Source organism: Caretta caretta, chromosome 9, assembly GCF_965140235.1.
Source record: "Caretta caretta isolate rCarCar2 chromosome 9, rCarCar1.hap1, whole genome shotgun sequence".
In the NCBI taxonomy this organism is placed as follows: domain Eukaryota; kingdom Metazoa; phylum Chordata; order Testudines; family Cheloniidae; genus Caretta; species Caretta caretta.
Window position 1 is genome coordinate 43,567,141 of NC_134214.1, and position 23,951 is coordinate 43,591,091.

The window sequence follows — 23,951 nt, forward strand, 5'->3', positions numbered from 1 at the left end:
AAAAGACCAAAAACAGTCTCAGCATATGAATATGTGGCATCTTGATTAACAGCCACATTAGAAAACAGTTAGTCATTTCTGTCACTGACCAACTTGGAAGACAATGGCAAAAATTCCATGGAATTAGATGCCTCAGGCTCTTAAATAGAAATGATCAGACACTATTCATAGAGTTTGTATATGGCAAATAATGCTATTATTTGTCAAGTAAATTATTGGACAGATCCATCATCCTGTCATCTTTTTTTTCTGGCAGAACTCCCATTGAAATCAATGTGAACATTGCCTGAATAAGGTTTCTAGGGATCAGTCCCAAAGTTAAACAAAATGTAACACTGGTTAACTCGTTGCTTTTTCCTTGGGTTCATAAACCCACACACTTGATAATAACCTGGTGGATGTGACCCCAGGTTATTATGCTAATAATTATTTCACTGTTACTTCCTGCTCTGCTGTCTGTTTTTTGTATCCACCTGTTGTCTCTTATCTTATATCTAGGTCTCGATCCTGCAAGCACTTAAGCATGAGAGCAATTCCACTGAAGGCAATGGAACTACTCCCATGTTAAAATTAAGCATATGCATATGTGTTTACAGCCCTGGGGCCTTAGATTGCAAATTCTTTTCATAATATGAGGTCCTGATCCCCAACTGGGGCCTCTTAGAGCTACTACAATTCAAATAAATAATAATTGGAGCTCAGAACTGAGGGGTAACCCAAGCTTTTCTCATGTGGCTAGGGTCATTTAAGTGGTTGAGGCATTCTTTTTCTTACTTGATTTTAGTTTGCATGATAAGTGTTTTAAATCAAATTGGTAAGAATAAATCTATAACTGACTTGATGGAAAAAGTTAATAAAGGCAAAAAACTCAGGATCTGCACTCTTCACCTTTGAAATATAACAAAGACAACTGATCTACGGTATTAAGCTGCTCAGTCTTTCATTACCACCTATGGGAATTTATAAAGGTTAAATTAGCTACAGGTGGGCTCCCCTATTGTTCCTTCAGAGCATTAAAAGCTTATTGAGAGTTACAAGTTATTTTAAAAAAAATCAAACATAATGGCCTCAAACAAAGCTAGTTCTTCTAGTTTATAACAAAAAGAAAAGGAGTACTTGTGGCACCTTAGAGACTAACCAATTTATTTGAGCATGAGCTTTCGTGAGCTACAGCTCACTTCATCAGATGTTTACCGTGATGAACATCTGATGAAGTGAGCTGTAGCTCACGAAAGCTCATGCTCAAATAAATTGGTTAGTCTCTAAGGTGCCACAAGTACTCCTTTTCTTTTTGCGAATACAGACTAACACGGCTGTTCCTCTGAAACTAGTTTATAACATGCTCTGCATGCATGGTCATGCAAATTAGCTCAAATTACTGGCTTTTTTTTTTTCTTTTGGTGCTTTGGGAATACCTAAACATTTTCATGGGTGCAGAACACTGTGGGGCAACTCCTGCAACCTGAGCAAAGCCTACAGAAAACCACAATGGCAGTGGAACTTGCTACTGCACACTAGGGTCCCAGGCAAAGAGAAGTCATGTATGGGAATGTAAAGCCCCAATACTCTCCAGTGATGCATAGAGGCCACAAGGGGTTGGGGGAAAGTCCTCCAGACCAGGAGCAGCATAGGGATAACACAGGGTCTATGCTGCATCACCTTACAAGACCCGGACTAGGGGTTGAGAAGGGGAGTAGCTATAATGCTTGGCTAGGGCTTCTCTGACTTATGTTAGGGTCTCTTTCACACAGTAGCCACCTTCTCACTGCACTTGGGCTGCACCTTCAACAGTGCAGCTCTTCAGAAACGCACAGAATCTTTCTCAGCGTGTCTGGCAAATAGCAGGGGGATTGAAAGTTTTCTGCCTGTGTCAAGGTTCCTCCCCCACTCTGAACTCTAGGGTACAGATGTGGGGACCTGCATGAAAAAAAACCTCCTAAGCTTATCTTTACCAGCTTAGGTCAAAACTTCCCCAAGGTACAAAATATTCCCCCCGTCGTCCTTGGACTGGCCGCTACCACCACCAAACTAATACTGGTTACTGGGGAAGAGCTGTTTGGACACGTCTTTCCCCCCAAAATACTTCCCAAAACCCTGCACCCCACTTCCTGGACAAGGTTTGGTAAAAAGCCTCACTAATTTGCCTAGGTAACTACAGACCCAGACCCTTGGATCTTAAGAACAATGAACAATCCTCCCAACACTTGCACCCCCCCTTTCCTGGGAAATGTTGGATAAAAAGCCTCACCAATTTGCATAGGTGACCACAGACCCAAACCCTTGGATCTGAGAACAATGAAAAAGCATTCAGTTTTTTACAAAAAGACTTTTAATAAAAAATAGAAGTAAATAGAAATAAAGAAATCCCCCCTGTAAAATCAGGATGGTAGATATCTTACAGGGTAATTAGATTCAAAAACATAGAGAACCCCTCTAGACAAAACCTTAAGTTACAAAAAAGATACAGACAGAAATAGTTATTCTATTCAGCACAATTCTTTTCTCAGCCATTTAAAGAAATCATAATCTAACACATACCTAGCTAGATTACTTACTAAAAGTTCTAAGACTCCATTCCTGTTCTGTCTCTGGCAAGAGCAGCATACAGACAGATACAGACCCTTTGTTTCTCTCCCTCCTCCCAGCTTTTGAAAGTATCTTGTCTCCTCATTGGTCATTTTGGTCAGGTGCCAGCGAGGTTACCTTTAGCTTCTTAACCCTTTACAGGTGAGAGGAGCTTTCCCCTGGCCAGGAGGGATTTCAAAGGGGTTTACCCTTCCCTTTATATTTATGACAGCCTGTATAGGTAATATGGGATCAGGACCCCAAACAAAAAAATAGTTTATTTTGGTAACACAGTCAGCATGTAAACTCTGTTTTAACAAATTTATAAATGGATATGTACCTTTAGCAGGAAAAGCCCTTCCTGACACTTGATACATTTGCAGGCAGATTTATTGGTTTATGTGTTTTTGATGCCTCCAGGAATCATCTAAAGCACCAAATGGGTTTGCAATGTACTCTCAATGTTGTTTTGCTTGAGAAACTATATAATTGCAATAGAATTTAAATGGCTACTGAGTTATTGCAAGAACTGACTATTAGCAGTAGAGAGAAATGTATGGATTTCCTGAGTGTGAAATTAAAGGTACTCCTGTCTACAATAGTGTCTATTGGTCATTATTATAAACTGTTTCCTGAGGACTCTCCTTTGGCATTCAATGTCCTCTATATGGATTTTTGGAATATAAAACAAGCAAACTCACCCAGGATTTTCCAGCCTACTGAGCTTAGGTTTTTGTTGTTGTTGTTTTTAAATCTAGTGATGTCATTAAACACTATTTCCTCCCTCTTCTTTACATCTATTTTCCTTGGGAACCAGGCATTACATTCCCCTGGGGAACGTGTTCCTTTTAGTATGGATTCCCCATCTCTGGAAACCCTGCTGTAAATTGATCCTACTCAAAGGTCCCTGATACCTGTATGGTATAGCTGGGGTTTTATAAGCCACAGAGGCTGTCAGATGTTATTCCATGTATCACTTTGCAAATTTTTTTTAAAAGTTCCAGTGACTCTGAAGACCAGAAAGCCTTCCTCCTGCCCCCCCCCCCCAATCCCTTTTGTCTGTTCAGGTGGATTTGTGCCCCCACCCCTGGAACTCTGAAGTTAAATTAAAGTGGAACTCAGGAGTCAGATTTTGGCCTGGTTTGAAGTGGAGCTATCTAGATGGTTATATAGCCCCATCCTTATATCTGAGTGCCATGCATTTTGCATGGGATCCAGCAAAACTTATACATAAACAATACTAAATGTTTTGTTTTTTTTCAGAGTTCCTTCCAGCTGAGGATCTCAGAGTGCTTGGCACAGATTTTAAGTTTCAAGTCGATTATGGTAATTCTGGAAGCTGAGGCAGAAAGCGGTGAAGTGACTGACTGAGAGCCACCCAGGAAGTCAGTGGCAGCGCCAAGACACGTGGGCTCCCACTCCTTCCTCAAAGTCCCATGCCTTACAGAGGACCAGGCTGCCTTGTCAAAGCGCTCCTTACTCCTGGGGTATCTCTCTACCCAGTGTACAGAGAGCTTTACAAGTCTGGCCTGAGTGCGTTTCCCTTTCTCCTGCTATTGGGTTTGGTGGCGTCCCTTTCGCACAGATTCTGCCCAGCTCCCAGCCCCCAGGAAGGATAACCCCGACGGTGGGATCTTTGCCGCACTGAAGCCCAGCAGATCTGCCGTGGGTTTCGGTGGGGCAGGAGTGCCTCTCTAGTGCTTTCTCTCCCCGTGGCCCACGTTTGGGTACCCTGGCTTTCTGACAGACCTGGGCCAACTGGGCGTTGCACTGCAGGGCGTGTCGCTCAGCCTCGAGTCGCCCGGCGGCCCATTGTGCACGCTCAGCGCGGGGTGGGGGCTCCCCGGGGTGGCTAACACAGCGAGCGAGCGGGCTGGGCTGGCGGCGAGCTTGCCCACTAGCTGCAGGCAGTGCGGCTTTAAAGGAGACTCCCTCCAGATTTTTTTTTTAAGTCTAATTATAGCACAAGCCAATGAGCAGACCCGCTGCTCCCCTCCCAGACCCTGCCTAGCGAGCGGGGCTGGGCTGCAACAGCAAGAGCGCCCGGCGCCCTCCCTGAAGGCAGGCGGCGGGAACGCGAGCGCAGCTGGTCGCGGGGTTCGGACGTGCGAGGCTGCTCAGCTGGTGCCGGCGTTCGGAGGCGGCAGCGCTCGGTGCCCGAGCGGACTAAGACCCTCCCAGTCTCCTGCGGCTCGCAACTTCGCCAGGGGCCGGTCCCGCTCCTGGGCACTAATTAGCGGGGGGCGCGCTGCGGTCCCTGGCTTGGCTCTGCCCCTGGGGGGAATGTGGAAATGGCCGGTGACAGGAGCCCTGGGGTCTTGAGCCGGCAGCGTTTCGGGCTCTTGCTGCTCGCTGCGGCGGCGGCGGCTGCTGGGCTGTGCGGCGGGGTCTCTGCAGGCAAGTCTCCCAGCTGCCACGAAGTGAGGACGGCGTTTCAGATCCGGCAGATCGGCCCCCTCAAGCTGGTTCCCGATGTGCCCACTGCTGGTCAGTACTGTCCTCTTAATCCTTTCCCCCTCCCCAGCCACCCCGCGTTTGCACCAGGCTCCTTTGGGAGCAGGGGCTCTGAAGTTTTCCCGCCTGGACACGCTTTAAAACCTAAAGGAAACTTCTTTGGAAATCTGGACAGAGGCTAACCAGCACCCAGATCAACATCAAGACAAGGGGGAGACCTAAAGTCCCCAAGCCAGAGAGAAGGAGGGTGGGAGGATGCAATGGAGTTTAAATAGATGCGGACAACAGCAGATGAACTTTCCTGCAAATAGTTCAGAGACATGAACGCATTTGGGGATAGTGTCCCCTTTAAGAACTGGTTGAACTTTTCTCTTAGTCACCCTTGCACAGGTTAGGGGCAAAGTTGGGCAGATAATGCCAGCCCCATGCATTTTTCTCAGTGGAGGAAAGGGCAGCGATCATAGGCCAAATGGGGGAAACAGTGCCAACTAAAACTTAAATGTACGTACATTTTTGCGACAAAGTTTCATGACTCATTTTCACTGTGGAGATCTCTTTTCCCACCTCCCTTAGAAAGTTCCCTTCAGAAAAGCATCTGAGAGTGTCTGACTGTTGTGGTCCATGTGGCTTTTAAATACAAAACAAAAACATCAACTTTTTTGGATGTCTGAGAAAGATTGAAGACAGGGAACAAAACAGAGAAATGTTTTCAAATTTCCCTCATAGCTAAGGATACTAGATACTCTTTATCCTTGACAAGTCTTAGTGCTCTGCTCTTTCCAGTTCCATTTTACACTCCTGTGTTTACTTTCCAAGAAGTTGTTATTGCAACAAATCTCAGAACTCAGTAAATCACTGTGGCTCTCTGGATCTGAGAAGACTTCCAAAGTCTCTTGGGTCCCGGCCACAGAAGAGGACATACATTGCACCATGCCGCATGGCTAGGAGTGGTTTAGGTTTATAGGGCCAAATTATCTCCTGACCTAACTTCACTGGAGAATTTGACCCATACAGTTTTGCGGCTACATTCATGCAAAGTGGAAAATTTTATAGCACCAGTTTTTAACTAGATCACAGGTAGGACAAAACTGGATACATTTGGCACATATTAAAATCAAAGGCAACTCTTTTTTTTTATAATTAGAAGTAGCAGCTGTGCTTTTGCTAGTACTTTTTTTTAAAAAAAGTGAGCTAATATAGTTCATTGATTGTCTCCATACATCGGATTTCACTAAAATGGTATGAAAACAAGATCTGAGAATTTCCTATTCATCTCCACGTTTTTTAACTTTCAAAAAAAAATGTTGTGATGTCTGGGAAAGACTTAAGACTGCAACATTTTCCAGAATCCCTTACATAGAAAATGGATGCATAATGGAGTCAACAGGGAGCTCTTATCAAGTATAAAGTAAAGTTTGATTTTTTTTCTTTGCTTTCTCTAAACAGATGCATGGTAATTTTCTAATTCAGAGGCAAGATGAATTGGGGAAAAGGTTAGGACTGTTTTGTTTAGAGAGGTGAATAAGAGGCAACATGGAGGTATAGAATAATAAACAGAACCTAGCTTTTACATCGCTAATATTGTATCTGTAATATTTATCCCATGTACATTAATGAATGGTATGGAAAAGATTGGTCAGGTGTTTCTATTTAGCTCTGCACACAATTAAAGAACAAACCTATTAAAAGATACCTCTTATACACAGTCCATAATTAACCTGTGGAACTCATCATCACCGGATATTGCAGAGGCAAAGAGTTTTGTAGCGTCAATGGTTAAATACTTATATGAATTATCATCTATCTATCTGGACACTTATATCTAGGACTATAGCATGCCTATGTTTTAAGAATATAATTCAAAGAGCTAGGATCAAAAGGCATAAGGACTGTCAACCCTGGTGTTTCAGGTCATAAGTCAACTATTAACTGCCTATGGTTAGGAAGTGATTAAGGCTATAGACATGCAATTGCATAAATGTCCACTTAGGTTGGGTTTTTTTGTTTTGTTTTTTATCTCTTTCTCTAAATCTTTTGGGGTCCGATCCAAAGCCCATTGAAGTGGAAAGACTCCCATAATCTTAACTGGGGTTTGGATCAGGCTGCTGGTGCTGGCCACTCTCATAGAGAGAATACTAGACCAGATGGACTGTTCCGTTATTGCAAGTCGTGTGTTTGTAACCCACTGTGTGGAATCAGTGCAGGGGGTAATTTCCTTCTCCTTGTAAAGCACTTTGAGATCTGTGGATAAAAGTTCTTGTGACACAAAGAGATTCATAGGAGCAGTGTTTTGAAAACCTGAGCTATTTTAGTAGTCTCTTGTGCTAAAAATAGTAGACACCAGGAGTAGGTAGGCACTACAAAAGGGTCTGAGGGATACGTATAAAAGCTAATGAAATGTGTGATGAGACTTGTCTGGACACAACCTGTTTTCTTGCTTCCTAAAATATGCCAGGTTATTTTTGCAAAAGAAGCATTTCTTATACCTCTGTTTCCCTAGTGCTAGATTGTGACTTTCCCGTCTGCCCCATATAAAGGGTGGCTCATATCTGCACCACCCCAGAAGCAGACCAATGAATTAATTGTGACCTGGAACACTCTAATTCTTTCCTTACTCCCTGTATGCTCTAGGGAGGAGAATAAGTTGCTTCACCCCATTTTGTGGAGCAGCTTCTTCCCCCTGTGTGATAGGAATCTACTCTTTGGCTGGTGGGCACAGAGTCAAGGCTCCTCACTCCTCTGCTCCCTTTCCCACCCAATTGTCCACAAAGGGAAGTATCGGTCAAGTGGCATCTGTTCTTCATGCTGTGACCGGAGTTACAACCTGGGAAGGCCCAGAATGGTAAGGGGTGGGGTGTCTTACATCTCAGCTATGCATGGAACTATCTAACCCGGGGTGGGCAAACTTTTTGGCCTGAGGGCCACATCGCGGTTCTGAAACTGTATGGAGGGCCAGGTGGGGAAGGCTGTGCCTCCCCGAACAGCCTGGCCCCGCCCCCTCCCACTTCCTGCCCCTGACTGTCCCCTTCAGAATCCCCTACCCATCCAACCCCACCCTGCTCCTTGTCCCCTGACCATCCACTTCTGGGACCCCCTGCCCCTAATCATCCCCCAGGATGCCACCCTCTATCCAACCCCCCTGTCACCTGACTGCCCCAACCCCTATCCACACCCTCGCCCCCTAGGACTCCCACGCCTATCCAACCCCCCGTCCCCTTACTGCCCCCCCCCATGGAACCTCCGCCCCATCCAACCTCCCCCTGACTGCCCCCTGGGACCCCTTGTCCCTTATCCAACCCCCCCCCCCACTTCCCGCCCCCTTACCATGCCGTTTAGAGCAGCAGGACTGGCAGCCACGCCACCCAGCTAGAGCCAGCCACGCCTCAGCGCTGCCCGGCAGGAGCTGGTGGCACGGTGAGCTGAGGCTGCTGGGGCAGGGGGACAACAGGGGAGAGGCCTGGGGTGAGCTCAAGGACTGGGCAGGACAGTCCCGTGGGCCGGATGTGGCCCGTGGGCTGTAGTTTGCCTCCCTCTGATCTAACCCCTAAGTATTTCAGAGAGTTGACAAGCTGGTGGATGACTGTCTCTGTGGGTAGAAATTAAAAAGCTGTTTCTGAAAGAAACTCTCCAAAATTAATGGAAAGCTTGCCTGTGTGTGTGTTTGTTTTCCGTTCTCTTGCGAAACTCCTACTATCGTAGACAAAACAAGGGAGAAAGGGCGTGTGTTCAGAAGGAAGAGATGGCCTGATGGTGTGCCTGTGCATGGTGAAGTTAGATTTCTCAGTGTAGTGTCAAGTAGTAATCTGTCGTGATTTTTTAGAGGAAAGGTAGTCTTCATAGTGTGCTACTTTCACGTAGAATGTTCGTATTGACTAGCAAACTCTCAAAAATAAATGACGTAAAGAAGAGAATAGCTACAGATGTTTAAAAGTTAATGTGCTTTTAAACTTTGGCTGACATGGAGGTTTCCCTTTAATTAAGTAGGGGGAGGGAAGAAGTGCACAAAGGGCAATATTGATCTTCTCTGTGCATTAAGTGTTCCCAACTCCACTGCTTAACAATATCTGTTGTCAGGCTATAATGCCTTCTATCTTGTGTCCTCTTAATTAAGTATTAGTGTTTTCCAGTACATCAGTTCTTCATTTGGTTACCTTTATGGTTGTGGGGTTTTCTTCCCCCTGGCAGGAAACCACAAATTATTTTTACAGTGACCAGCTCTTTCTTTTATTGTTTGTCGTTCATATTGTGGTAGCACTTTCAGGCCTCAGTCAGAATTGCAGGCCTCATTGTATTAGGCGCTGTATGAACACACAGGATGAAAAAGTCCCTTTTGCAAAGAGTTTACAATCTAATTAGACTGTACACAGCAGAGGGTAATGCACACTAGGAGGGAAAGGGGTTAGGTGAGAGGAACAGTAAGAAGGTCATGCAGTTATAAAGGCTTGCTGAGGGCCTGATCCAACATGTATTGAAGCCAATGGAAAGAGTTCCCTCTGACTTCAGTGGCTTTGGATCATGCCCTGTGTGCACAATTGGATAGTTCTGAATCATCTGAATGGCTTTTTTTTTTGTTTTTTGCTTTTTAAAATAAATTTTGTCTCCCTCTGACCTGGCCAGCTGTAGTTGGCTGATTTCTTGTAGGCATCACAGCAGAAGTATGATGTGATGGACTTTACAGTTCAGTTGAGGGAAGGATCATCTCAGTAAGAGGCAACTGTGTCACTTTTACTGTTACATGTTTTTTATGAAGCTTGTAAACAGATGTAATATATGGGCTCAGTCCTGCCATATTTGGGTTATCAAACATTCCCTACCAGCAGAAGGGAGAACCCTACCTGCCCATAGAAGTGTGATGTCAACATTCCTCCTTTTCCCTCCAGATCCCACCACCAAAACAAAATATTTCACTGTACACACAATTTACTCCCTGCGGGGAAGATAGGAGAAGGAATATGACCCATGTGACAGAGGTTAGTCACATTGCTTAACATACTACAGGAAGGTGCTCAGATACTATAGTGCTGAGGGCAGTACAAGAACCTAATAGACTAGAATAGCACTTAGAAATCTGAGCTGCACCTTTGCATATCAGGCTGAGGGAGGGTGTAGGATGCCTAGGGGGAGCTATTTTCCTTCTATAGGTGGTGCCTGTTAAACTAATAATAAAACTAATTTTTTATATCCTAAAGCACTTTCCAGACTATGGGCCAGATCCTCAGGCAGTATAAATGGGTGTAGCTCCACTGAAGTAATTGTAGTTCCTGTTCAATGACTTCAGTGGAACTCCTCAGCTGGGTGTAAGTCTGCAGAGATGGCCTTATACAGTAAATGCAGTACACACACAAGTCGCTTCCTGACTGAAATTCAGTTACATGTAGATTAGAAGAAGAGCGCTTGCATGCTGCACAATAGTGTAGAGAAGGGAAATTTTTGGCCAGGGACATCTGAGCAAACACTACCTTATGAAAAATGTCTTGATCTCCTTAAGGGCCATTCACTGCAGAGAAGGCTTCTGTTTTTAAGATGTCATCTGAAAGACTCGCTTGCAATGACCTGCACTAGTCCTATTCTAAAGGGAGCTGTTGGGGATTTTCAGGAGCCTCTTATTCCAATTACTCCAAACTGAGGGAAGGTTGGGATGTTTTCCCTGCTACCAGTGGAATTGATTCAATTTGTGCTTCTAAAAATTTGAATGAAGAGCCTATGATTCCAGGGGATCAAGATATTTCAAATCTGATACTTAGACACCACAAGGTACTCAAACCCTCCACATCTGGGGCTGCTAGTAAATGATATATTGTGAGACTAGGAATTTATTTTTAAATTCCATTTGCACATATGCAGTGTTTAACATTCCCATATTTATAAGCTTTTCTGTGAAGCTAAGCATCATAGTATCTGCATGTCATCTGAACACTAATATCTTTAGCCTCACGGCACCCTTGTGAGGTGGTATTCTTCCAATTTTACAGGTTGGGAAACTGAGGCAAAAGGTAAGCAACATGCCTACTTTCACACAATGAGGTGGTGCCACAGTCAGAAACAGAAGCCAGATCTCCTGATGCCTAGTTCAGTCCCCTAACCGCAAGAACATCCTTCCTCTCCAAAGGCTCACTTTTGTCTCCTTTAATCTTGTTGACTAGCATGTTGTTACAGAAATAGTCCCATTGATTTCACTGGGGTGATTCCCAGAAAAAGTACTGCACTGTGTGAGTAAGGTTGGAAGAAATGGGCTCTAAATCTATATCCTATTCATGAAAAATACCTTTGGAGGGATAGTTACTCCAGTAATTTGTTACCTCCCAAATGGCTGCCTTCCTGCCCGTTGTGAAGGAGTATCTAAATATCTTCCTTGTCATGCTTACTCTTATTTCTCTATTACTTCTAACATACACAGGTTGCCCTGCCCATGGACTGGTATTTGTCCTAATTACAACTTCTTTACCCTTCTGAGCCTGATCTCAGACCTTTACATTGGTAAATTAGTCTATTACCATGGATATACACTGAGTATCCAATAGCAAGATCAGGCATGAGTTAACAATTTACTTTATGCATTCACATGAAAACTGATTCTCTTTCTGAATAGCTATAAGAAATACATAGATTCCTATCAATAACTGCTTGCTGCTACAGTATGCACATTGCACTGCATCAGTTCCAAGTGAAATCTGTGACAAAGTTTCCATTGAGTTAAGCAGGAGCTGTCTGAGAATATCCATTTAATATACCTTTTTTTTATTATAAAATGGGTCATGCACTGCTTTATTTTCCTGTTTGCTCCTTTTATTACTGCTCAGCTCTTTATTTCTCTCATCTTAATTAGAACTGTGTAATACCCACCGCTAAAGGCGTGGTACTGAAACATATTTTGCTCACAGCAGCATTCTGCCAGTCACTCATAACTGGCGTATGCCAGATGCAAAATGTACTCATTTCATTGGCCCTGGAAAGCTTTGCCACATCAGAGTGAGTGACTGAAATGATCTGTTCTGAATCGTAATTTATATTCAAGTTTGCTCCTAACTCGGATATTTGATACTAGTTGGGCTCCTGCTTTGCGCAGGGGGTTGGTCGAGATGGTCCTGAGGTCTCTTCCAACCCTAATCTATGACTCTGTGATCCCATGCGTTCAATTCATCAGTGATATAGTGCCACTGAAATCAATAGCGTTGTACCAGGGTTGTATATGAGGAGTTGTGGCTGGTGCTGAAGCCTGATTCCCTTAATGCTTAGAAATGATGCAGAAGTTTTAGGTGAATTTTATAAATCTTTCCTTTCTGTTTGCTTACATGATCTCATGGTTTTCTGCAGAAAATCTCTGCAATTGCAGTTGGCTAGCCAAAGCTCCCGGATCGTGCTTTGTTGTACAGTATGTCCCCTTTTCCTAGAGTATATGAAATTCACGTGTACACTAGATACACACTTGGCTTCTTCCTAGTGGTTTAAGGCACGGATTCTGGACCAGACTCGTGCAATAGTTGATAAAGCTCTGAACTGGGTCTCACTAGACCTGGCTTCTATTCCCAGCTCTGCTGCTGTCCTCCTGGGTGACTGTGAGCAAGTTGCTCTGTGCTTCAGTTTTTCCCACTGTAAAATGGGGATAATGATACATCTTTGGTGAAGTGCTCTGAGCTCTGCAGAGGTAAAGCAGCTATAAAAGATCAAGATAGAGCTAGCTGGCTGGCAGGGTGTCTGCTGAGGTCTCTTCATTCCTCCAGCAAATTCCTTCTTTGTGCCCCCACCTCCATAGCAGCCAAAGATTAGACTAGATCTCTGATCAATGGGAGGATGAATCTGAGGTCCTCCCATCCCCCAACTTCCCCACTCAGAGGGAAGACAGCTCAGGTAAGGCAGCAGTTATTCCAGAGGCCTCAGCAGTCTGCTTCAGATTGCTGCTACTGCACCTGCTTCCCTGCTGCTTCAGAATGACTGCCCTTCAGCAGCCTGCAGCTCCTGGGATCAGTGACGCTCCCTCCATTACTCTTCTCAGCTAGCATTTCACAGGTCTTCAGGTTCCAACCTTCCACTAGAAGTATGAACCTCACCAGGTTTGTTGTAGAAACAGGCAGGACTCCTGCCAGTGGCAATATTTTCCCTTCTCTCCCTCTGCTTCCCCCACCTCTTAATAAATTTCTAGCCCATATGGGACCAGCTGCCCACTCTGTAATGCCCTCCCCACCCCCCAGGTGCAATCCATAAGCAGAGAATCTGTTTATATTTGCTTAGTTTCTCATCAAGATGGAATTGGTGTGCCACAGACAGATGGAAGTCTCTAGCCTCCTATCCCTGAACCTCAGGAAAACAGCAGTATCCTCTGTGACTTGTATGAACATTTGGTTCAGGTTAACAAAAAGTGACTCTGTTTTAGTGATTCAGATCAGACTCTCCTCTAAACATAATAAAGGAAATTAATCCTCCTCTTGTTATATTGGATTTATGCTGTCCCTTTTATCCTCAGGTTCATCTTCCTCAACTTTAGCAGAAGCTGAGGAATTTGGCAAGTTCCCAGTGTTACAAAAAGAAAAGAGCAAATGGTCCCATAGTTCAAGTTCATACTCTGAGTTATAAAAATTCTTCAAAAAATTCTATAAAATGAAGTAATTAGGCTTTATTTATTTATTGCCTTTCAATGGAGTTGGGGTCCTATCAAGGACGTTGATCAATTGGAGAGGGTTCAGAGAAGAGCCACAGAAATTATTAAAAGATTGAAAAACATGCCTGAGAGACTCAGGGAGCTCAATCTATTTAGTTTAACAAAGAGATGGTTAAGGGGTGACTTCATTACAGTCTATAAGTACCTACATGGGAACAAATATTTTAAAATGGGCTCTTCACTCATTCTACCAGAGAAACATTTAACATGATTCAATGTATGTAAGTTGAAGCTAGACAAATGCAGTCTAGAAATGGAGTGTACATTTTGTACAGTGAGCATAATTAATCTCTGGAACATGTTACCAATGGTCATGGTGATTCTCCATCACTAACAGTTTTTAAATTAAGATTGGATGTTTTTCTAGAAGATCAGCTCTAGGAATTATTCTGGGTAAGTTCTATGGCCTGTTTTATACAGGATGCTAGATGATCACAATGATCTGTTCTGGCCTTGGAATCTATAAACTTCCTTAGATTCCTTTGAAATTCCATCTCAAAACCAATAGGAAAGCAAGTTCCTCATTCTTCTGCAGGTATGCTTTGGGTTTTAAGAAAGGAGCACTTTCTGAATTTAAGCATGACTGTTCAGGGGATGATATCCATAGCATCTACCCATATCCTCATTAATATCTGGAGATCATGATTAAAAATAGACCACCAGCCTGGACATTCAACCTGAGCAAGAGCAACTGAAAGAAAAAGGGGTAAGAAAACCAAGGAAGGCAGCTGAATGACTAGATAGTATTTCTCTTCAGGTTCAGAAAAGGGACTTTGTATCCGTTTATATTCAACACTTCAAGCAGACCTAGAAGCTGTGTGGGATTGCTCAGTTAGTAGGGAAACTCAGAGGTTCTAGTCAGTGCATGAAAGCTAATCAAGTGGTCTTTCTCTTTTACTAACCAGGGGGTGAGGTTGAGAGGTGCTGTTCTTACCTTTCTAATGAAAGATGTGATAGTCCCTTCTGTGGGACATTTCTAGCCAAAGAACCTAGGGGATGTGAGAATACATTTCTTAATGTAAAAATGCATGAGAGCACTGTAACTTACTGCTTTCACACCAGCAGTATGCCTCACAAGAGCCAATTTCTCATGTATAGATAAACTTGCACAGAAGGTCCACACCCATTTTGCAGAAGATATCAGTCTTTGTGCCCTTTGTTTCTGAAGCCTGTCTTTTCCAGTTTGCAGCTTGATTTTCTGCTTAGGCTCAAGTCATGGAAGGTTGACTCTCAAGCCAAGCAGTTAATGGCTGCACCTATCTACTGTGGAAGCAAGCCTCTGGTTAAGGCAGTTGTTGAAATGGTGGGAAAAGAACAGATTCCCTGCTCGCCTCTGTCATAAATATAAAGGGAAGGGTAAACCCCTTTGAAATCCCTCCTGGCCAGGGGAAAGCTCCTCTCACCTGTAAAGGGTTAAGAGGCTAAAGGTAACCTCGCTGGCACCTGACCAAAATGACCAATGAGGAGACAAGATACTTTCAAAAGCTGGGAGGAGGGAGGAAAAAAGGGTCTGTGTCTCTCTGTATGCTGCTCTTGCCAGGGACAGAACAGGAATGGAGCTGCTTTCTGGACTTTCTTTCCAAAGAAAAAAAAATTTCCTTTTTAAAATCTGTATTTCTAGTTCAAAAAATCTCAACTGGATCTCAGATGATTTCAGGTTAATCCCACCACTGTGCCACCATGTCAAGGTTCCTCCCCCACTCTGAACTCTAGGGTACAGATGTGGGGACCTGCATGAAAAAACCCCCTAAGCTTATCTTTACCAGCTTAGGTCAAAACTTCCCCAAGGTACAAAATATTACACCCGTTATCCTTGGAATGGCCGCTACCACCACCAAACTAATACTGGTTACTGGGGAAGAGCTGTTTGGACGCGTCTTTCCCCCCAAAATACTTCCCCAAAACCTTGCACCCCACTTCCTGGACAAGGTTTGGTAAAAAGCCTCACCAATTTGCCTAGGTGACTACAGACCCAGACCCTTGGATCTTAAGAACAATGAACAATCCTCCCAACACTTGCACCCCACCCTCTCCTGGGAAATGTTGGATAAAAAGCCTCACCAATTTGCATAGGTGACCACAGACCCAAACCCTTGGATCTGAGAACAATGAAAAAGCATTCAGTTTTTAAAAGTATCTTGTCTCCTCATTGGTCATTTTGGTCAGGTGCCAGCGAGGTTACCTTCAGCTTCTTAACCCTTTACAGGTGAGAGGAGCTTTCCCCTGGCCAGGAGGGATTTCAAAGGGGTTTACCCTTCCCTTTATATTTATGACAGCCTCCAAAAAGTTACAAAGGGAATGTAGACAGTTCTGTAGGAGCAGCTAGTCCTGTGAGGTTTGCATATTTCTTGAGCCAAATTTCTCTGCTTCTTCAGATGAAGATTGGACATATCTAGGCTTCATGTCTTTGATTAGATGGAACTTCTCTGTCAGATCCAGCTCCTTTTCCAGGAACAGTTACAGCAGATAACTTCAAGTCCATCCTGTCCAAGAATGACATATCTATAGACACTGGACTCCAGTCCTTTGTTCTAGATGCTTAACAACTACTTAAAACAGGTAGGTACTGTATATTGTCCAGATGTTGGAAGAATTCCCACAGAGTCTTTAATAACCACTTGATAGGATCAGCTCAACCTATGAAGAAATCTATCTACTACCTATCGGAGATAGAAGCCACAGAGCCACTATCTCAGCTGGGAAGATTCTGTGGAGCTTATTTATTTTGATTCTCCTAAGATCTAGTGATTCCAATAGTGTACTATATCGCAGACTCAGAACAAGTTTACTGAAAACCAAGGTTGCACAACATGGTCCTTTAAAAAGCTGATGACTATCTAGAGTTCTTTCTACACTAGCATTCCCATGGCGGAAGTTGAACTGGTGGTAACAATGGTAGGAAATGTTAGGAGTGGTTTTTTGTTTATCTACAGACAGTACAGTAAGACTTTAGCCCTCTTTCTATTTATAGTAATAGGTTTTCTCCAAAAGGGCAGAGCTAATAAAAAGGGATTAACATGATAAATGGAAACAAAGCTTCCATAGTAATAGGCGGTATGTAAATCAATAAAATCAAAATTAGTAAGAGCTTTTATAAGAATTAATCATGTAAGCTAGCATGAAGATGAGGATCATAGAAATGAAGATATATGTGAAATGTACTCTATACAATACAGCAGATTTTTCTCTTATCTGTAAAAATGTGTATAAAACCCTTAGACAAAATTCAGTGTATTGCAAAGACTTTAATTAGATCCCCATTACATGAAAGCATAAAATGACATGAAAAAAGGCATATGCTTAATAATACTTCATTAGATACTCATCATTTATCAGTATATAGCACAGCATCTGCTTCTATGGGAAAATGTATTTTGATAGATCAGAATTAATTTCTTAATAGCAGCCAAGTCTGTGACACACTGAGAATTTATGCCCAGTCTTTCAGTCTTGTCAGTCGGTTTGATTAGACATCCTCGTTTAATGTGATTGAATCATCCTGGTTTACATATTATATGTTCTCTAAATACCTCTTTAGATGTAATACGTTTCATTCATATTATATAGAGTACTTTCTGTAGGAAGCACCACTAGATGAAATTATATGCATGCCTCACCTAATATATAACAAGTTTCAGAGTAACAGCCGTGTTAGTCTGTATTCGCAAAAAGAAAAGGAGTACTTGTGGCACCTTAGTGACTAACCAATTTATTTGGGCATAAGCTTTCGTGAGCTACAGCTCACTTCATCGGATGCATACTGTATGCATCCGATGAAGTGAGCTGTAGCTCACAAAAGCTTATGCTCAAATAAATTGGTTAGTCTCTAAGGTGCCACAAGTACTCCTTTTCTTTTTGCGAATATATAACAAGTTATCTTTTCTGTGGATAAAGACAACTGAAGCAACAGATTGTCACCACTTCCTGCTAAGCACTTGTGGACACATGCTGTTTTGGGAGCGGGGGAAATGCTTAAATTAAAATTGCAAAATGTTTCTGCATAATATTTTATGTTTGGATTTTTTCTGAAGCAGCTATAGCGCCAGACCAAGAGCTCAATCCAGAAGGCTAGCTAATTCAGGCATAAGTGTGATGAAACTTCTCTGATCAAGTGCCATTTACAAACATTGGTCTCTCACTGCAACTCCAGCAATGGAAAGGGTGTATGGTGGTTTGCAGATCATTTAGGAAAACATGGTCATTTTTCATCCAATAGTTAGGTTAACCTTGGGCTAGATTTAAACATTTTTTGTAATAATAATGGTACCCAGATTAGCACTTTACATGTCCTCAGTATTTAGCAACCATTAATCTTTAAAACACCCCTGCAAGGGAGGTAAGGAAAGTATTGTTATTCCCATTTTACAGAGAAGGAAGTCGAGCCAAGGAGGTTAATACTTGTTCAAGGCTACACAGTGAGTCATACAGTCCATTTGCCTAACCATTACATCACAGGGCTATAAATTTTATAGCTCAGAGGTACAATATACTAGACTCTTACTGCAATGCAGTAATAGAGGTTTCAGCTTTTTGTGGTAAATGTATCATTAAAATGGGAAGCTTATCATTCTCATGCTTTTTGGCCATGGAAAGTCATATAGGGTGTTCCGTGGCACTATTATTTTATGATTCAACATTGTAATATCACCCAAAGGCCCAATCAATTGGAGACCCCATCGTGTTAGGTGCTATACAAACACACAAGATGACATGGTCCCTGATCCAGGGATCTTACACACGGTATGGCATGCAAAATTGAAGCTACTTGGGGCAGGAAGTGCCTTTATTTCTTGTACTGTACAGCACCAGGCTCATTGTCCATGTTTGACAAAGTAGTAATACAAAATGCTGCAACCCCATGTCAGGTTTTGGGTAAGCACTGTCCACCGGATGTGTTAATTAAAATAAGATTGCATCTAATTTGCTTATTTTGGAAGATCAGTTTTAAAAGAGGGTACCAAATTGATTATATTTTCAGTTTATTCATGCATGCATAATTCATGTATAGAGAAGCTTCTCATTTGAAATTTTAGAGTTCTTGTTTGAAGACTACACAAAGCACTCAAAATATTGGAAGAATTCTAGATTTCTCATAGATGATGCTAGTAAATATATTCATTATTTTATGGACTCTGAACCCTTCAGGAAGTGTCATTAATACCTGTAAGGTCCCCAGATGCTATGTTTTGCATTTTGATCTCTAATTTAGCTGACACCTGTAGTCAGGCAATTCCATAGTGACTCCACGGCTGCAGCAGAGAGCAAGTTGTTCCAGCAAAAGTCTTCATTAATGAACATTCTCACTTTACTGCTTCACCAACCGTTTTTCTGAGTGTACAGTATAACTTCTATTCAGTGTTTTTATATTTCCATGGGGTTTCTATTGAAATCAATGGAAACTGTATATATGCTTCTGAGGACTGAATTGGGCCCTTCTTGATGTTGTATTTCTCTAATTATTCCCCGACCACAGCTTTTCTAGGGTTCTTCCTGCACAAAATACATATGACAAACCATTCTGGAAAGCCAACCTTTTCAGGATAGAGCAGTGTAGCACAGGTCCCTCGTTTTGGTGTACTTGTGTTGAGTCCTTTTAAAAACAAAAAACGAATTTCAGAAATCCACATTCATGATCTCACAGTATCAGATAGGTCATAGTAGCTTTGCAGGATAGTTCAGCAGATCCCGAAACATTAATGGTTAAATGTATTCATTATATCAACAAGGGCCCTATTCATGAAGGGTCTATTTTCCACTCATTATGCATGCATAATTCCCATTAGTGCTACTGGGGGTTAAGTGTGCATAGTGAGAAGGAGAATAAAACTTATATTTACACATCCATGTTTGCAATTAGAAAATATGTTTTGTGTACTATGCACAAGAAATGGATCAAATTCTCACAAATTCCCTAACGTCTACAGTCCTTTTCTATTTAACTAAGTATTGGCTTATGGAAAACTTTGAAAGATATAGAATTCTAGAGGGTATCAGGAGTGTCAATAAATATAAATATTACTATGCTGCTGTTAATATGAAACCCATGTGGGAGTTGTTGGATGTCCAACACTTTAAATAAGTGGCCTGAATTTCCAAATACCAAAATAAGGACCCAGGAGCCTAAGTTTAGGCTCCTAGGTTTGAAAAAATCTTAGATAATATTAATAAAGGTAAAGTCTAGCAAGATTTTCTAGTTTATAGAAGGGATATTTCCAAATTAAAAACCTCACACACATCTCCATATTAAGATTCCTCATTCTTAGGGGCACATCAAAGCAGCATACAGAAGCTGGACATTACCTGAGAGAGCCTTTCAGGTCCCCCAAATAGCTTGAACTCCTTAGAGCACTTGAAAACCCACATCTCTGACATGGGTGATGTGCAAAGCCAGCTTTGTTGTTGTTGCAAGCCATCCATGCACATAGGGACCCTGACAAAGTCCTTTTACTTTTGAAAAGGGCTACTTTTACATCTACATGTTCATTTCCACTTAGTTCAAGTCTAAGTAGCAGGACATTGGCACAGTCTTCCCTTTGTTCTCCGCAAACATGGAGTTAAATGAGTGCTGTGAAATGAAAATGCTACACTTGAGAAAGTGTAAGGGCCAGGTCCTCAGTAGATATACCTCAGTGTAGCTTCAGTGAAATCTATCTCCAGGACTGTTTGCCATATATGTTTGTGCTGGTAGATGCCTGGAAAAGAAGGGTAATCTGGCAAAAAGGAAGTGTGATTAGAAAATTACAACTTCAGGGTCATTGAAATCAATGGAGCTATGTTAATTTACACTAGCTGAGGATCTGGCCCAAAGTCTTTTTTTCATAAATGTTAATATTAGACTAAAATTTTCTCCTCTTCATACCTTTTAACATTGTAGATGGGGTATAGAACCATATACAAAAATGGTATAAAGAAATACCAGATTTTTTTAAAGCAAAACCAAGCCCTTCCAAACCACTTTAATCCACCATTTGTGGTACAATGAAAGAGAACAGGAAGAATCCACTAAAAAAACTATTCACAAAGGGCCAAATTCAGTCATGTCCCATTTGCAGTGATGCTAGTGAGAAGTGCAGAGCGATAACATGGAGCAGGAGTGCTAGAGGTGCATGGATGTGGCCTAAGACATTGTTTGAACAGTAGTGAAGCAACCTTAACTACAACGCTATTTACTGCTGGCTTGAAAGATGCTGGATATGCTCCCTCCTGGATTTTGGCCACCTGATGTGATCCTGTTCATCTCAGGTTCTTATGCCCCCCCTCACTGTAGTATCTGAACACCACTTTATCCTCCCAGCATCGCTTTGAAGCATGGAAATATGTGTGTGACAATGACCCCCCCCCACACACATCTGGGATGCCACCTGATGTACTGGAGTTTCACTGAGCCCCTCCTGCTCCACCAGCCTGGATTGCCTCTACCGGTTTCCCTGAATTAGGCTTTCCAGCCTCTTGCAGCATATGCACACAGGTAGAGCCACACCCAGCTGCAGACACAGACTGAAGTCAGCTCTGTGTAAGAGGATTCATCCAGCACTCACGTGCAAACCCAAAATAATACTGTCTTGCGGTGTATAGAAAGATCTGCACAGCGCAATCTCCTAAAAATTCGCCCTCTCCCTCAATGTGGAGAGAGAGATGCACAGCTTCTTGTCCCCCTTGCAGATATGAATTGCACAAAGTGGGTTATGTTATCAACAAGAAATACATTTATTAACTACAAAAGGCAGATTTTAAGTAATTATAAGGGATAGCAAACAGAACAAAGCAGATTACTAAGCAAATTTAAAAAAAACACGCAAATTAAGCTTGATTCACTAAAGAAACAGGTTACAAAATATAATTTCTCACCCTAAATGTTGAATTTAGGCAGGATGCAGAGTTTCTGTAGCTCAGAGTTTCTATTATTTTTCTTACAGACTGGACCCGTGTCTCAGTTTGGACTCACCCCTGCCTTTCCCTTCGGGTTAATTCCTTTGTCCCTTCATGTTCTTTCAGCAGCCCTTCTTTTTGGGTAGGCAATGGAGGAGAATCCAGATCAACCCCCTCCACAGCCCTTAAAAAGGGTTTTCCTAAGGTGGGAATCCTTTGCTTGATTCCCCATCCCCCTACAGTGGAAAAGTGCCAGCAGTGTCCAAGGTGGTATTTTGTATCGGGTGACAGGACCACCTGACCTGGTAGTGTCAGAACTACGTCCTGTGTCACCTCTCAGGCAGGAGAGTATCAGGCAGTATCTTCACAGTCTTTGTTTCTTCTTAATGGTCCATCAGCCCTGTCTGACGTTTTCATTGTTGAACCTGAAGGGATAGTTGTGGGTATCACCCAAAGTAGCACATTTGAAATATGGATACATGGTCAATATTCCTAGCTTCAGATACAAAAAAGATACATGCATACAAATTGGATAAACACATTCAGTAGATCATAACCTTTTCAATGATACCTCACATGGCCCCTCTGGCATAAAACATATCTTAGTCATGCCATACATATTATATCATAACTATTTATATGAAGAATATGGTGTGTAACATCACAATATGTATCCCTGTTTCACAGAGAGGGAACTGAGGCACAGAGAGACTAATGCCTAGATCCTCAAAGCTATTTAGGTGCCTAACCCCTAGTGAGGGTCTGGGCTTAAGTGACGGGCCCAAGGCTAGTTCTAGGCCTAGCTCCTAGGCTAGTTCCACTATCAGTGGAGCAGCTGTTCTCTCCACACTAGCAAAAATGAAAGATGGGGGTTCTATAGCTGGGAAGGCCATAGTACCTCAGGTACATGGTGTGCTGGCAGCTGACTCTCCCTCCAGTGATCAGCAAATGATAACTCGGGTTTTGTGTAGCTGAGCTAAGGGTTAGCAGTAGAGGTATCCCCTCACACGGTATACTTTTGCAGGATGAGCCAGATTGTATCCCAAATGGAGCAACTTCACATTAAGGCTGCCCCCCTCCAGAGTGACACATGGTCCTAGAGATACATGACATTTATATGGGCAGTCTAGAATAACTCTCTAATAAGTCTGAAGGCGAGAGCACCAAATGAAGAAATTGAACCGAACTCTGGAAGCTAAGAACTGTTAAAGATCATTGCCTTCAAATGAACCAATCAAAGGAGTGTCTTCAAATTAGTGTTTTCAGGTGTGTTAGACATTGGAGTCTAAAAGCTCTTAGTTTTATCGAAATCTAGGGAAATGTATTTATTGCCATTCCAAGTTTAGTGGGCTAAAATATCACCTCCTTAGTTTCAAGCTTTATGGATTCAAGCTTCAATAAATCAAATTTTCCCTTCCTAATCTGGGTTGCCCTAGATAAGTCAGGAAACATAAAAATATGCCTTCCCAAAAAAGTAACTGTGACTTGACTCTATCTATTTGTGAGCTTAAAGATTCTGGTATATTTTTCTGTTCCTGAACTCTGACCTACCATTCTCTGTATCCCTCCTTCACAGAAATAACTCCTCTGGGGAGGAATTAGTTAAAATGCTAATGTCCTTTCCTCTTAAAGGGCTATTGATTTAGACAAGAATCCAAAAGTTCATTCTAGGGTTACTATCAAAGATGCTGATATTTTAGATCAATAGCGGAGGTGGAATTAGGTCAATTTATGTCAATTTGTCACATTGGTACGCTTTTCTGGAGACTGCCATATTGTGTTTGAAATGGAAGCAGAGTACAAGTCTCTAGCCTTTATGGCTGTGAAGATACCTCCCAAATGGGAACTGAGTGTAACCAATACATCATCCTCTGCCTGAGTCTACAGCCAGCTTGAAACAACAGCACTGAGAGGTTTGAACTGTCCCATCTACCTCCATGGTGTTTTAACTCTGAAGCATAATAACAATAATCTAAACGTCAATGTTGTTGACTAGTTGACAGATGAGCAAAGCAGGCAAGAAAGGAGACATGATGATCTGAAGATCAGCACAATGTATTGTCAGTGGTGTTTTGTTTTGGTGTCTCAGGTGGGAGAAGCAAGGCTTATTATTATAAATTATTTATGTATATGATGCTTCAGGGCCCCATTGTGCTAAGCACTGTACAGAGACGCACACAATAATGGACAGACCCAGCTCTGAATTGATGGCAATCTACATAGTCAAAACAGATAGGAGAGAGGAACTGAGGCCCAGAAGCATTGTGACTTGCCTGAGGGTAATGGAGTCTTTTCCATCAGCACACCTGAAAGTGCTTCACAGATTTCCATGTTGGACTCCACATTTTCCTGATCTGTAGTCAGGGTGTGAAGGCTTTTGAAACTGTCCCAAAAAACCCTTCATCTC

General features: G+C 42.5%; 1 protein-coding gene across 3 annotated transcripts in view; it reads left to right on the plus strand.

Annotated features, from left to right (window-relative positions):
* The first annotated feature begins 4,448 nt into the window (after positions 1–4,448).
* The window catches only part of LOC125642570 (glypican-5-like), a 610,585-nt gene continuing 591,082 nt past the window's right edge, over positions 4,449–23,951 (plus strand). Inside the window, exon 1 of one of the 3 annotated variants that reach the window (XM_048864161.2) lies at positions 4,449–5,052. In XM_048864161.2, coding sequence (XP_048720118.1) covers positions 4,857–5,052 — 196 coding nt within the window. In that variant the 5' untranslated portion in view covers positions 4,449–4,856. The remainder of the gene's footprint in view (positions 5,053–23,951) is intronic. The other 2 variants (XM_048864160.2, XM_048864159.2) reach the window with 2 other exon arrangements.